The 14,833-nt window shown below is 35.9% G+C and overlaps 1 protein-coding gene across 1 annotated transcript in view; it reads right to left on the bottom strand.

The window, feature by feature from the left end:
• Positions 1-14,833, bottom strand: part of LOC136665881 (dedicator of cytokinesis protein 3-like) — an 82,034-nt gene that overhangs the window by 26,259 nt on the left and 40,942 nt on the right. Inside the window, exons 17-28 of the mRNA XM_066643711.1 lie at positions 14,611-14,717; positions 13,003-13,174; positions 11,754-11,851; positions 11,152-11,235; positions 10,876-10,976; positions 10,269-10,350; positions 9,223-9,393; positions 7,722-7,914; positions 6,397-6,524; positions 3,929-4,078; positions 1,802-1,900; positions 975-1,069 (exon numbers count right to left, since the gene is read on the bottom strand). Coding sequence (XP_066499808.1) covers positions 975-1,069; positions 1,802-1,900; positions 3,929-4,078; positions 6,397-6,524; positions 7,722-7,914; positions 9,223-9,393; positions 10,269-10,350; positions 10,876-10,976; positions 11,152-11,235; positions 11,754-11,851; positions 13,003-13,174; positions 14,611-14,717 — 1,480 coding nt within the window. The remainder of the gene's footprint in view (positions 1-974; positions 1,070-1,801; positions 1,901-3,928; positions 4,079-6,396; positions 6,525-7,721; positions 7,915-9,222; positions 9,394-10,268; positions 10,351-10,875; positions 10,977-11,151; positions 11,236-11,753; positions 11,852-13,002; positions 13,175-14,610; positions 14,718-14,833) is intronic.

Genomic DNA, 14,833 nt, shown 5'->3' with positions numbered 1-14,833 from the left:
AAGACTGACATTATATTTTCTAAGAGTATAACTGAGGTCATGTTTAGACAGACAAATCAAACCAGATTCCTTCTGAGCATGACAGAGTTTCTGTAGTGAGAACAGTGAAAAGTCACATGAAATCTGTTTATTTTTCCAATCACGTTCAAGTCTGTAGCTGGTTTCAAATCAGATCCTTAAACCTATGACAGTTTAATCTAATTTCAATTTTTCATTATCTGGGGACTGAGCTCGACTTCCCACTCTCAGTGTACTCACAATTTTAATGTCAATGATAAAAGACAGCAAATGTGGCAACGTTTGCTCATTACAAACCGATTAGGTCACTTTTAATATTTGAAGTTCTTCTACGTACGTAAGTCTTGCTAGTTTGGGAATTTAGAAATGAGACATGAAATGTGTGTGAGAACACCAAAACGTGGGTTGTGCTTCATTCCATTCCCCAGAGCAGGTTTATCTGATGATTGCGAGTGTGTTCACAGTGAAGAGCTTTCTCCTTGACAGCAAACTCTCTATGCTTTCCCAGTTTGTTCAATTCATATGGATTCAAATCATTCAATATTCAGCAATCTGTCCTTCCATTGACTAACTTTCAGTGCTGTACACATCAGTAATGTGACACTTGCCTCCACTAAACTTATTCAGATGACATAAAGACGTCAGACATGTTCCAAAAAACTGCCCTCAACTCTGACCCTCTCACATTTGAAAGAAGATTTCAGGCTTTACAGGTTGAATTGCAGTTTCATCATGCATTTTTCCTATCGACTCAGTAATTCAACTTCTTTTTTTCCTATTTTAATAAACAAATCTTATGTAGTGAAGCATTATTTAACAGTTTAGACACTTGTTTACACTTGATAAATGAATTTCTTGTGAGTAGCAGGATTATATCCAGATAGAAATGATAGAAATACAGGTGTAAACACACTCAAGATACAAGATAGATTTGAAACAGCTCAAGAAACACTTACTGGCTGGTGAGGAGTCGCATAATGCTCCAGTCTCGTGGAAACACACCAAGCTTCATCAGGTTTCGGAACACACAGAATATCTTTAGCAGAAATTCCTGCAAAGAAGAGGTAAAAATCTGTAATTTACATAAACTAAACTACACAATACACACATATATATGGTATTGTGGTTTACTTTTGTTTATATAAATTACTCTTCTGTTATTATTCCATCCAAAAAATAGCAGTTAATATTTAGAAAACTGATAATTTATTCATTTTACATTGTTTAAATAAAGTGTAACTCATAAGGTTAAAAATTAAGTTGCATTGTAGCCCTTGGCTAAACCAGTTCACACTTCATAGAGCAGGTATATCACATTTCATCAACCATGTTTAAGGTAATAAACATGTTTAGTACAAACTCTCTGATGCATTCAGGCCACTAGGTGTCCATCCATAGTTCATAACAAGAAAAACGATCTTTGAAGAAAATGACTAAATGATCCTTTAAGGAAAGCTGAAGATAATAAACTGGCTAAAAACTAAATAACCCATAAAAAAGAATAAGAAATCTTGAAATCAAACACGTTTCCACAACTTCTTTTGCAAGTAAATGTACTTTGAAGGGAACTGCTCAACTGTCACTAGGCATTACAGGTACCTGTGGCTGAATTATTAACACAATGAGTGTCCCACTCACACAAAGTAAATAGTAATTCTAGGGCATAGTTTAAATTTCCTTATTTTCAATTTTCCTACTTATCCCAGACCACACCATCATCCCACCTTTAGAAACCACTATTTTTGTTTTCGTCTTTTTCTGTCAAATAAATTTGAAGGCCTACCTTTAGTTCATCTTTACTGTGAAAGTTGTTAAGCAGGTGGTGGAAGTGAAGCTCAGACATCAGTTTCAGCAGAGACAACAAACAGGACACATACTCACCCTGTAGGACACACACACACACACACACACACACACAAACAAACACAGAGCTGTCAAACTCATCCTCTTGCTGCAGGAAAACCAAACACTCCCTACCGGAACTCAAAAACAGGAACAGAACATCAAGCCAATACTGTCCCTGTAGGCGCCATCTAAACATGAGTTGTGCATCTAAAACAGCAAGCTGTAACACCTTTTATAGAGGAACTCAACCAATATCAAGTCAATCTTTAACATGTAAAAGTCACTTACAGCTTCTGATGTGAAATGCTGTGTTCTATAGATATTACCTATAGATATTACCTATTCATCATTTTGTGCACTAGTAGTATATCAAAGCTCCTACACCTCACAAATATTTACATGCCAAACCCTTATTTGATTTAGCAAAGTTTTGGTATAAAACCCCCTTTTTTTACTTACATATCATCACTGTCCAATGAAAACATCTCAATGTCAATTATTTTTACTCCATCATTTGGAGTAAAAATTTCATGATAATTGGACCAACAGAAATGCTCCAGAATACATGGAATACATTATTTTTACATTTACTTCAACTGAAATTTAAAAAGGTTTTTTCCTTCTCCTGTAAAGTTGCTATTTTGGAAATACATGTTTTTCATTGGATGGCAACAATACGCAACCATGTGAAATCATTTCAGGTTGTAGATAGGTCAAAGTGACTAAGACACCCTAATATCAGTGTCTCCTACTTTTAGCTCTTCCTTTACTAGGGAATTTTGAGCTGTATGATGGGGAGTATATGACATTCTGGGATGTGCACAAATTGAGATATCAGACTGTCTGAAGAAAACATTCCTGAACGGCCAAACTGACAGCTTGCCTGCAGCTAAGCTAAACATTCACAGAACCGTCAAGCTTACCCTGCCCCTGCAGGAAAAAACGCGCACACACACACACACACACACATAGCTATTATACCTATACTGTCCCAGCAGGAATATCAAACACACACAGAGATGACAAATTAACACTTGTCCGGAAGGAGACCAATATATATATAAAGACATTGTGGGTTTAGAATCTGGGCCTTCTGCAGATACCACATTTGTGTTTGCAAATAGAACTTGAGATATTTTACCATAATATATATTTGACAATCATAAATTTATGTGCACATACCATATAAAGGGGCACAACAAATGCTAAAAATCTGAAGTGCAGGCTGTACCCTCTCATACAAACCTCTGGAAACAGCATAGCATGTTTTTATTGCCCAAGAGACAGTACATACATATTACCTATGTTGAATATTAACTTGTATTTATTTATTTGCGTTTTAATGAGTTGAATTTTAAAGCAACACTAAGTAACAAAAATAAAAAAGTTAATACCTAGTTGCTTTAATGAACAATTTATATGTTACATATTGGTAGCACAGTAGAAATATACAAGTGCCTTAACTTGTGAAGAGGGTTTTTTTGTTGTTTATCAATATGTAGAGTATACTTCTTTTCAAATAAAACATTAAAAAATATCATAATTTCAGTTCAGATGTAATTCATTAATCATTCACTCATTTATTCATTCATTCATTAATTGTCTATAACCGCTTATCCAGTTCAGGGTTGCAGTGGCTCTGGACCCTACACAGAATCACTGGGTGCAAGGCAGAAAAACACCCTGGAAGGGGTGCCAGTCCTTCACAGGGGGCCACACACACACACACACACATTCACTCACACCTACAGACACTTTTGAGTTGCCAATCCACCTACCAACATGTGTGTTTGGACTGTGGGAGGAAACCGGAGCACCCGGAGGAAACCCATGCGGACACATGGAGAACACAACAAACTCCTCACAGACAGTCACCCGGATTGGGACTTGAACCCACAACCCAGGACCCTAGAGCTGTGTGACATAAAGGATTGTGCATTGCAAATGGAAGGATTCGATATCCATGGATTCAAGAATGTGGAGGAAAATCAAATGCATTGACAGTGGTCTTAAAAATTATATCAAATAAATAAGTGAATGACGTGAAGAATGACAAGGAGCTGACCGTTATCTCTGCAGTGCACTGAGGACAGCGCTGACTCCTGCTGTTATCCACAGCCTGACTCTTACTCATGATGGACAGCAGAGTCTGGAGAAGCACGTCCAGTAAACTCTCCACCATCATCTCTACCTCCTCCTGTATACAGGAAGACTCCTAACAGAGCAGGGGAATAAGAGACAGTGAGAGGACATAAAGACAAACCGAATGTAGTACTATGCAACAGGATAACATATAACGTGCCTCCTCTCCAGCAAAGTCTTAACAAAGATTCCTGGACTTCTGAGTGGTGCAACTGCTTAAGCATTAGCCCTATCAATGAGAAATGATGACATTCCCACTGGTGTCCCAGAGAGACCCATTCTCCCTGAGGAGGCAGCATTAGTTTAAAAACTATTCAGAATCTGGGAGTTAGCATTCTCCTCCAAGCATGCAGTGAAAGCAGTGGTGGTTCACAATTTTTATTTAAATTTTTACCCAGTTTTTCCAATATTTATTGTCATCAGTTACACGTTAGCTAGGATTCCCCTGAACACACAGTGCTACCAAGCTGGAAGTGTGAGACGAGCAGTAGTAGACAGTAATGAAGTAAATGTAATTTGTTAAATGTTCATTTGTTTGATACTTAAGTAGCTTTTTTGTGTATTTGTACTTTACTGGAGTATTTTTATATTGGGCGACTTTTTACTCTAACTTCACTACATACTACAAGTCAAGCATATTACTTTTTTCTCCTACATTATAAGAATTCTACCATTCCTTTTGTCTCATGCATGCAAAAAAAACAAACAAACATAAATTTAATTTAAAAATGAAAGAAGTGCGTCATCACACCAGTCAGGTTACAGTGCGCATATTGTTAAAATGTGACACTCGGAGCCCTCCAGAGTGTATATGCCAAAAAGACGAATGAAAATCCAAACCTGCCGTAGCATCTCGGCATTGTCATGCATGTTTTTTGTGAATTTATACCAACTCTTTCCATGTTTCGGCCATGTTTGGCTTACAATGCTTAAGGTTTTTTTTTTAATTAAACTTAAACTTGTAACTAAGTTGCCAATAAATCTTAAACCAAAACTGCTTGCATAAATTTAATTTCACTGCAGTTTCTACCTAATGGACAAAGTTTGCCTTCAGTGTTTTATGCCTTATGACACTTTTAATAGATATCAGTGCCAGACTAATTAATGACATTGTATTAAAATACTGGTTAACCAAAAGTGACTATGGTGTATTTTGAGTGATAATTAGTTAAAAGTACATTTGAAGGCAAATAATTATATACTTTTACTCGAGTGAAAATCTAAATGGAGGACTTTAACATGAGTAATATTTTACCTTGGGTATCTGTACTCAAGTACATTTATTTAATGTTACACTTACAGGGGTTAGACAATGAAACTGAAACACCTGTCATTTTAGTGTGGGAGGTTTCATGGCTAAATTGGAGCAGCCTGGTGGCCAATCTTCATTAATTGCACATTGCACCAGTAAGACCATGTGCATCCAATGGTTCAAACATTGTATCCTGAAGTCGGTGCTGTGTATGAGGATGACAATGCACCAATACACACAGCAAGACTGGTGAAAGATTGGTTTGATGAACATGAAAGTGAAGTTGAACATCTCCCATGGCCTGCACAGTCACCAGATCTAAATATTATTGAGCCACTTTGGGGTGTTTTGGAGGAGCGAGTCAGGAAACGTTTTCCTCCACCAGCATCACGTAGTGACCTGGCCACTATCCTGCAAGAAGAATGGCTTAAAATCTCTCTGTCCACTGTGCAGGACTTGTGTATGTCATTCCCAAGACAAATTGATGCTGTATTGGCAGCAAAAGAAGGCCCTAAACCATACTAATAAATTATTGTAGTCTAAAACCAAATGTTTCAGTTTCATTGTCCAATCCCTGTAAATAGCGCCTTTCTAGAAACCCAAGAATGTTTTACAATCAACACAACATTCAATCCAAACACACACTGGCGAGAAGCTGTAGCCAAACCAACATGCTCTCGACCGTCCACCACGAGGATTTCATTGGTACATGATTTGTGTACTTCGTCCACCACTGGAGACAAGCCCATGGTTTCTCAGAAACATGAAACAAGCCAGCACTTCTTTTTGAACTGCTGCTAACCCAATGTCACTGGACAGTTGAACAATCTAAGGGGAGTAGCAAAATCCCAAATGTTAATTGGTATTGTACTTGTGACAGGAAGAGATGGAAGGCCATCTTGCGCACCCAGACAGTGAGTTTAATTGGCTCCTGGCCTTGGTTGGTGTGGTTGGATTGAACCGACAATTTCCCGATGATAGGGCCCACAATTTCAATTTGAACACATAAATCATGTTATTTAAAGAAAGATAAAACAGCAGCAATAGAAGCCTTTTTTGGCACATTAAGTGCATAATTCCAAAGAAGCATTTTTCGCACCCCTAAGGTTTGAGAATTACAGTGGTGTGTATGATGGCACCTGGGCACTAGTGTTTAGAATGGAGAAAATGCTGCTCAGAATCCCAGCACACAGCAACAACTCTCTCTGCTGTCTCAGGTGCAGGTGAATGTGATGCAACACAACTGGGAGCAGAATACTTCGTGATTCTGAGAGAGAGGGAGAGAGAGGGAGAGAGCGAGAGAGAAATCTAGCTGCATTCACTCACAAAAGATATTCAATACTGTTCAAATTCTGTTTATATTCAAAAATGCTATACCCATTTTGCCCTTGAATTTTCAAGAAATTATATTATAAAAAAATCAGGAATTTAAATCATGTTTTAAAACATACTATTTATGTCTAGTAGTAATTTAATGAGTATTCAGATTCTAAAAACAGCAAAGAGATATAAACAAAATCATGTCATCAGTGATTGGTTAATTCTCTTAAAATTGGTTTAACAAATGTACAAATAATATATTGCCCATATTTCCATTACCATATTGATTGTTTTATAAATATTAACCAAATCAGATGTTGATGCATATTACATGCTCCAAAACTGGAGCATGTTTATCACAGTTTTACATCACCTTTACATTAATTACACTTTTTAATCATTTGGGAACCAGAGATATTTTGGGTGTCCTTTATTTCTTGATACAAGACCGTGGTTGCTGATGCCGAATTCTTCTCTACATGTTGAGCCATAGGAGAACATACAATCAGAACTATAAAGAACAAAATATGTTTCTGCAAAGTCACACTTTGCAGAATGAGGCGTGGCATTTTCTTTCTGAAATAACCATGAAGTAAAGATGTAGGTTTGATGGCACTACATCAAAAGTACATTCAAATATGCATATATACATATGTTACCCATGCCTTGGGCACTGTTGCACCCTCAATACCATGACTGATTTTGGCTTTTACAACTATCACTGATAAAAATCTTAATGGAATCATCCGACATCACTCGTTTCCACTGTCTTTTAGGCCATCTGAGATGAGCTTGGGCCCATAGGACTTTTCTGCTTTTCTTCACAGCAGTGATGCATGCCTATGTCAACGTGTAAAAGGATTTTGGAATTTCAGGCTGCTTTTCTTGGAATGTTCTTTTTGAATTCTTTTTGAATTTTTATTTATTCTCTCTCCAAGAATAAATAAATAAATGTAATAAAATATTATATTTAAGGTCACCTTATAGTGAAATGGTTGAAAACAGTGTAACATGTATATTCTAAAACTTTACAATCTTATTTTGCCCCTGTCCCAAATTTGTTTTGAGTCTGTTGAAGGCAATCTTTAAATCCAACTTGTCATTCAACTAATTTACTGCTTATTTTGAGAGAAAGATGACCAACCTGGGAAGTAAAAGAGTCTGCTGTCCACAGTGCGAGAGATAGATTGGAGTTTGACCACATCCATGGACTGACCGATGTCCACTGTACCAGGCATGCTTGCTAGTGTCCCCCTCACTAGCTCCGCCACCTCTTGCACTGTAAACATCTGAAGCAGCTCATCAAAAATGTCTGGGAAACTGTTCAGCAAAGCAGCCTGGAGAGAGGGAGGATACAAAATTAGAATTAATATGCATGTATACATTAACATCAGGGCTGCAATAACTACTCAAGTAAAATCTATTTATTAACAGAACAGTTCATTTATTAATATTAAGCATCTCAAGTAAGCAACTCAAGCCATGTGATATGAATACCCAGGCCTTTTTTAAATATATACATTGGTAGCTACAAACAGTGGGTATTAATTAATTAAATGTAAATAAACATTTAAAAAACTGATGGATATATGGTAGTTGCTGTAATTATAAAAAAAAACAAGCAAAAAGCTGTTTTTCACTGTCATAAAAAAACAAATACCTAAAGTAATATGGAATTATATTTCTTATCTTTTTAGAAAGAAAAAATCATAAAATTGAAAGGAAAGCAGAAAAAAAAGAGAGATAAATTTCACTGAAACCAGAACTTTTCCTCTCAAGGCTGTTGTCAAGGCAACGAGAATGAAACCAATTACTTTTTTATATGCTTGTTCTTACTGTTAACACAGTTGATGGTAGGCAGGAAGGCTTTGGAACAGCCTCTGAATAATTGTAATCAAGGCAAGTAGAGGACTTGTTTTCCTTTTCTTATTATATTAAAAATTACTTCAAAGCACGGTTCAAAAGTCAGTTCCAAAATCAGTTCCAAAGCAAAGCAACAATTCCTCAGTTTCTTCTATCTGGATTTTGAAACAAAACTTTTTTCAAATGAAAATGGTATACAGGGTGAGTCAAGAGTCACAGGACAACTTTTTATTTCTTTGAGATTCTACGTGACCACCTTCCCATTCCCAAAACTTGTTCCTATATGGCGCTTTCAAGGTGGCGGCCATGTTCCAGACATAGCCTAAAATATAGCCCCCCCCCCCCCCCCCCCCCATCCATTACTTGCTGGGGTATTCAGATAAAAGGGTGTCCTGCGACTTTTGACTCACCATGTAGAATGACTAAAAAATTACACAGACAATTCAGATACTTTAGATGTGCATGCTTAAACGTAGCTGGTCAACTGTTAAACAATGTGAAGGGATTGTATCTAGCCTACTTACAAGGTATATCTTGCTCTATTTGTTGCTTGCTTTATAATGGCTAGCTCCAAACAACTTTAAAACTTACTTAAGATAAAATTATTCTGTAGGTACTTTGAAAACACATTTTTGAACCACCTTCTGCTCTCTCTTGCCATAACAAATGATGCAAATATATTTCTATACCAATGATTCTACACAGGGTTTTAAAAAGCATCTGCATGGCATGGTGTTCAGTTAAGCCCAATTTCACTTGACAACAACAGTGATGCATATCACCTGTGTGCAGACGAGTGTCTCAGCGTTGCGACCGTCCAGACTGAGCAGAAAGCGGATGGAGTGGAAAAGCTCCTGAATACTGGCTCTGAATTGCTCCTCCTCCAAACCACATGTAGCACGAGAATACAGAGCCCGAGACTGAACTATAAACTTAAACAAGTACTCCAGTGCCTAACACAACCACACAATACACACACAAACACATATCCTGTATTAACTATGTGCATATAGTCTACAGGTCATTACATATATAATATCAAGGCAAATAACTAGATGGGATTAAATTTCCAATGTTTTGTGTTACATTACAAACGACTTTAAGCTAATAATGCTTAATGCTCCATGCAAACAGCCCTAACAGTCCTGTAAAAGCCCACTTAAATGTGAACAATTCTGGGCCACTATGTAACCTGTTGTTGTCATCTACAAGTTGTGAAGTAATAAAACATATAATGAGAGGGTTTTTTGTGTGTGTGAATGTGAATGGGCTGTGCCTAAAATGTGTAAAAGTCAACCTAAATATGTACAGAATCTGTATATTTTTCTACCTGTATGACAGTGATGCTCTTGAATACCCCAGAACAAAAATGTGCATTTTTATTTTTCCATAATTTGAATATTTCTACATAATTTCAACCAGGGAGCTGTCCTTTATAGTGTCTGAACATTTACTCAAGAACAGAAAAAAAAGCTCAAAAAAGCCTTGGAATAATAATAATAATCATCATCATCATCATTTACATTACAAATTAAGCAACATTTATGTCTTCTTCTGTAAAATTAAAAGTACATGGGCATTTTATTTTGTTGTGGTTTTGGACACTGATGACAGAATTTAAAAGTCACAGTCAACAAAGTAATCCATAGCGGTTCTAGCTCTTTATTTATTGACTCATCAAGTAGAAAATTCTATTTCTATATTCTACACTTTTTACTTTACTGGCAGTTATTTGCAACGTGGTCCTAAAAAGGTACAATAGCATTAGCACAAAAACACTAGTTATTGAATGAAAGGCAAATGAAAGATAATTAAGGTAGCTGCTGACCCTCATAGCATCCTGAATGTGGTCCTGTCGCACAACTTCTGCAGAACGATCCATGTACCACTTCAAACAGCGGATCAACTCTCTACATAACACAAAGGTACAATATGAGCTGCAATCTGAATGATAATTAATACTGGCAAACAATATAACAGCTTGATATATGGCCTTCATTTCAACTATAATCATGTATGATCACTTTGTTTTGTCAAAAAAAGCAAGGAATTTTTAGAACAGGATGTATGCTTATATTTCTTTAAGGAACAATAAAAGCCCATGAGTTCAAATGTAAAAATAAATAAATAAAGTCTAAAAAACAGACTATACTTTGCTTCTACTCTTGGTAAAGCTACGTCTCGAATCAAATCAGTGCTCAGATGGAAGCTAATAGCTGAAAAATATATGTTTCAGTTGTCCGATGTCCCCATGAGTCACTGATGTAAAATTGCGTAAGTGGGAATGTAAAGGCTCCTATAAAGATATCTGAGCCCTAGAATAAAAGCCATGTCTGCAATGGCAGTAATTACACCAGTGTAAACAGTTGTTCACAGCAATTTGTATTGCTCTCTGGGGTGATGACATATTGTGCTATGTTTTATGTGTTAATTACTTGTAGGCCAGAGCTCCTGCAAACTGGTTGTGTATGTAGGCGTCCATGACTGGGCGAAAGTGGTAATACCGTGGATCCCTGAGCAGGTTTATAATGAACACCTAAAACACATGTTCATAAACAAACACACAAATGCAAGTCATAATACTGTGACTCAAATGAAATGTAAAAGAAAAAATAATAATCTAATAATTCAATTGCCATTTGCAGCTTTCAACATTTGGTTAAACTGGTCAAAATGTGTGCGTGTTGTATATATATATATAAACCACTTACAAGTGACTGAAAGACTAATGGCCCATATTTGTCAATGTTGTCATCCAGAAGAGAGAACAGTGTGTCCAGTACATCCTGTAGGAACTAAATCAAAACAAACGGCACTATAACCATTTTCACATTTACACAAAAACAATAACATATAAAATGGGAAAATACTGCAAAAAGCAATAATACAAAACATGTCATTTGATCATTTTCTTGAAACTTTATTTAAATGTCAAGTGTAAAAAAGGAAAGATTTCCCATGTTTTCATTTGATGCCTGTAACACACTCAAAAAAACAAATCACATTTCACTATAAGCAGGTGAATATAAAATGCATAAATGTAGCATTCACAAAAGGTTTGGTCTTTGCAAACAAAAAGGGGTCATGGCTCACCACTCTTTGCCAAACATTTTCAGAGAATTGTTAAAAACTTCAAAAAGAATTTTTTTTGTCAATGCAGTATTGCAAAGTGTTTATTAGCTGCAGACACCAAATTCTAAATTTGTTTATATTTATAAAATACAATAGTTGTTCAGGAAAAAAAATTCAAAAGCACAGGTACAGTGTACTGTATTGACATATGTCTGACAGAATTTTGTATACATGGCCAAACCTTCACAATTTCCTCTCCACTGATGAGTCGTAGGCGGCCAAGGATATCCAGAACTCTCTCAGGATTAGCTTTCCATTTTAGAAGTGTCAGAAGATCCACTGTACACACAGGCAATCACAAATGGATGTACAGTATGTAAGTTAAGCTTAGATCTTTAACTTCTACTTCAAAATGAAGTAGATTAAAGTATAAAGGTGTTTTAGATTATGACTCATAGACGTGCATGAATGCACTAAAAGATGATTATTTTTTTTAACATGAACAATGTTAAACAATTCAGGACTTACAGTTCTTTGTTTGGAATTAACTTTAGAATAAGGCAATACTTAAAAAGGTTTATAAGTGGTATATAATCGATTTAAAATTTTGTTATTAATTTGGTTGTAAATGCATTATAAATTATTAATAATCCTTTATAACACATAGAAAGTGCAATAACGACCTGCTCGTTGCCAAAGTGTGAACCCACATCCATCTACACTGTTAGGTTTGATATCTTACTTTACTTTGTCTTCTACTTTGTTTTGTCTTAAACCTGTCAGCTTCAGCACATATTTGTTAATAACTTTAACCCTTTAACAACCCCGTTTAATCTATTAACTTCCAATAGAAGGTCTATTTAGGTATAGATGATAATGTGGTGCACATTAGAATGTGAATTTAGACATTTTAAGTGTTAAAGTCTTTGTTTATTCTTTCCCTCCATATTTTCAGTAAGTTCTGACACTTTTAGTATTAGACAAAAATTAGATCACTGTTTTTAGATCACCTTTTTATCTCTGTGTTATAAATGATTATTAATTACCTTTAAAAGGTTTACAACCTACATAATAACTTAAATGTTATTAAGCAGACTGAACAAACCGTTTAATAAACCATTATAAATGTAGTCTTATTCTAAAGTGGTACCAAATTAACAATCAATGTGTTGACATTACATTGAACATTATGGGAAATAAAAATATATATTTAAAGTGGTGCTGAGCTATGGTGTTAAAACAGGTACTTTTTATTTATTTATTGCAGATATAACAAAATTTATTTAAAAATATTTATGTCACAACATCCTACAGACAAAAATCCACAAATAAACACATGACAGACAGCTGAAAATCTCAGCTAGATCTTGCAAATGTGTGACTAACTCTAGATATAATGCCAAACCAAACTTCCTTTATGTACAGGGCTTTGCATTTGGTTAGAGTAAGGGGTTTGTATAGCCATATATCAGTGTGTGTTGTGTGCTTACCATTTTGTGTGAGCTTTGTTGAAGCCAGAAGGGTGCTGATAGAGAAGCTCTCCTTGTTGCTGCGCTGGAAGGGGAATGAGGCTGGGATTGCAGGACAGCTGTTCAAGTCCGCCTTACAGCATGGCATGCTCAAATACAAACCCTGATTAGTGAACGTAGTGTTCTCATCACACTGCAAAGACAGACAGAGACAGAAAGAGAGAGAGTGAAAAGAGGAAGAGCAAAGAAGAGAAAATAACACAGAAATCATGTATTAATTAATAGTTCATAAGCAGAGAAAAGAGAGAGAGTTTCACCTTCCAAGAATCTTTTGTGTCGTCAGGACAACCAAAATGCTGATTATTTGTTTATAATTGCCAGACTATGTTCAAATAATAAAAACTGTCACCGAACAGCTTATGTAGTGCAATCTTAATGTTTTTGAGGCAAATGTTTACTTTTCCTCTTTTTTTACACTTTCCCAGAGCTGGGAACTATTGCAGCTAAAATATACATTGCAGCTACAGTTGTTACAAACCACAAGTACCTTTAACAGTGGCATGGCACATTTATAAGTGTGATCTACAACCCCAAATGAGAAAAAGTTGGAAAAGTATGGAAAAAAAAGAAGATAAAAAACCCTGCATTAACTTTTATTTCATTGCAGAATGTACAAACTCAAGCTATCTCATGTTTTGTCTGGTCACCTTCATTTCATTTGTTAATATACACCTATCAACCATAATATTATGACCACCTCCTTGTTTATGCACTCATGGTCCATTCACACAGCAACACTTCTGCAATTACGAATGGTAGTACATCTGTTGCTCTGCATTCTTTGTTTGCCTCCTTTGATCCTGTTCTTCAATGGTCAGGACCCCCAGAGAACCACCATAGAGCAGGTATGATTTTAATGCTGTATCGTTCTCAGAACTTTGTTTTGTTTTGCTTTTTTTTAACCTCATTACTAGTCCTATATTTTCTTGTCCCAACATTTTTTGTATGTGTTGAAGGCCTGAAATGCAGGAACGAATGTACGTTAACAAATGCAATCACATTGACCAGACAAAACATGAAATATCTTGGGTTCATGCAAATGCTTTTACTTTTAGATTTGTAATGCTGTCCCTTTTTAAAAGCATACATAGTGCATAATGTTTTAATTTTTCACAATTCAACTTTTACCAAGTGAGAACAATAATTTAACTCTCCAAGTAAACTGAGCTGAACAGGTATTGTGTCCTTTTACTACTGTTGTCATTTTACAACGATGAACTATGACTACCAATTCCCCTGAAATGTATTAAAGCTGTAGAAAATATATATATAAATGTCATCAACTTTTGATCCTGCCACCTATGAGAAGAATCACACATTTATTGCACTGTTCAGGGTTCACTTTATTTAAAGCTCAAGGGGCATCAAACCTGCAATATGTGATTATTCCCTAGACAGCAATGAAACTGAGAGCAGCTATTTATTGTGGTGTGAGGAAGTAAGAATTGACACCACTGTAGCAGTTGTTAGACTAGGGAGCTCTTATCTCTGACAAATGAGAGAGAGAGAGAGAGAGAGAGAGAGAGAGAGAGAGAGAGAGAGAGAGTTTGTGTGTGTGTGTATGCTGACCTTATAGACATAAAGCTCATGGCACTCATCCAATAAGGTCGTCCCATCTTCCCTCATGAGTGGAGTGAAAGAGAAACCAAACAGCTTCTTCTCTCCTTTATCTTTTGCTAAATTAATGTACAACAAACTGTTAGTGTCAACACACTTTATTCCAAATACATACTGATGATATTTTATTAACAACGTTGACTGTACTTTTGTTATTAGTTACTAAAGAAATGTA

The sequence above is a fragment of the Hoplias malabaricus genome, chromosome 14 (genome assembly GCF_029633855.1).
Source record: "Hoplias malabaricus isolate fHopMal1 chromosome 14, fHopMal1.hap1, whole genome shotgun sequence".
NCBI classification, from domain to species: domain Eukaryota; kingdom Metazoa; phylum Chordata; class Actinopteri; order Characiformes; family Erythrinidae; genus Hoplias; species Hoplias malabaricus.
The sequence above is the reverse complement of the archived record's forward strand: the minus strand, read 5'-3'. Positions and strand labels throughout refer to the sequence as shown.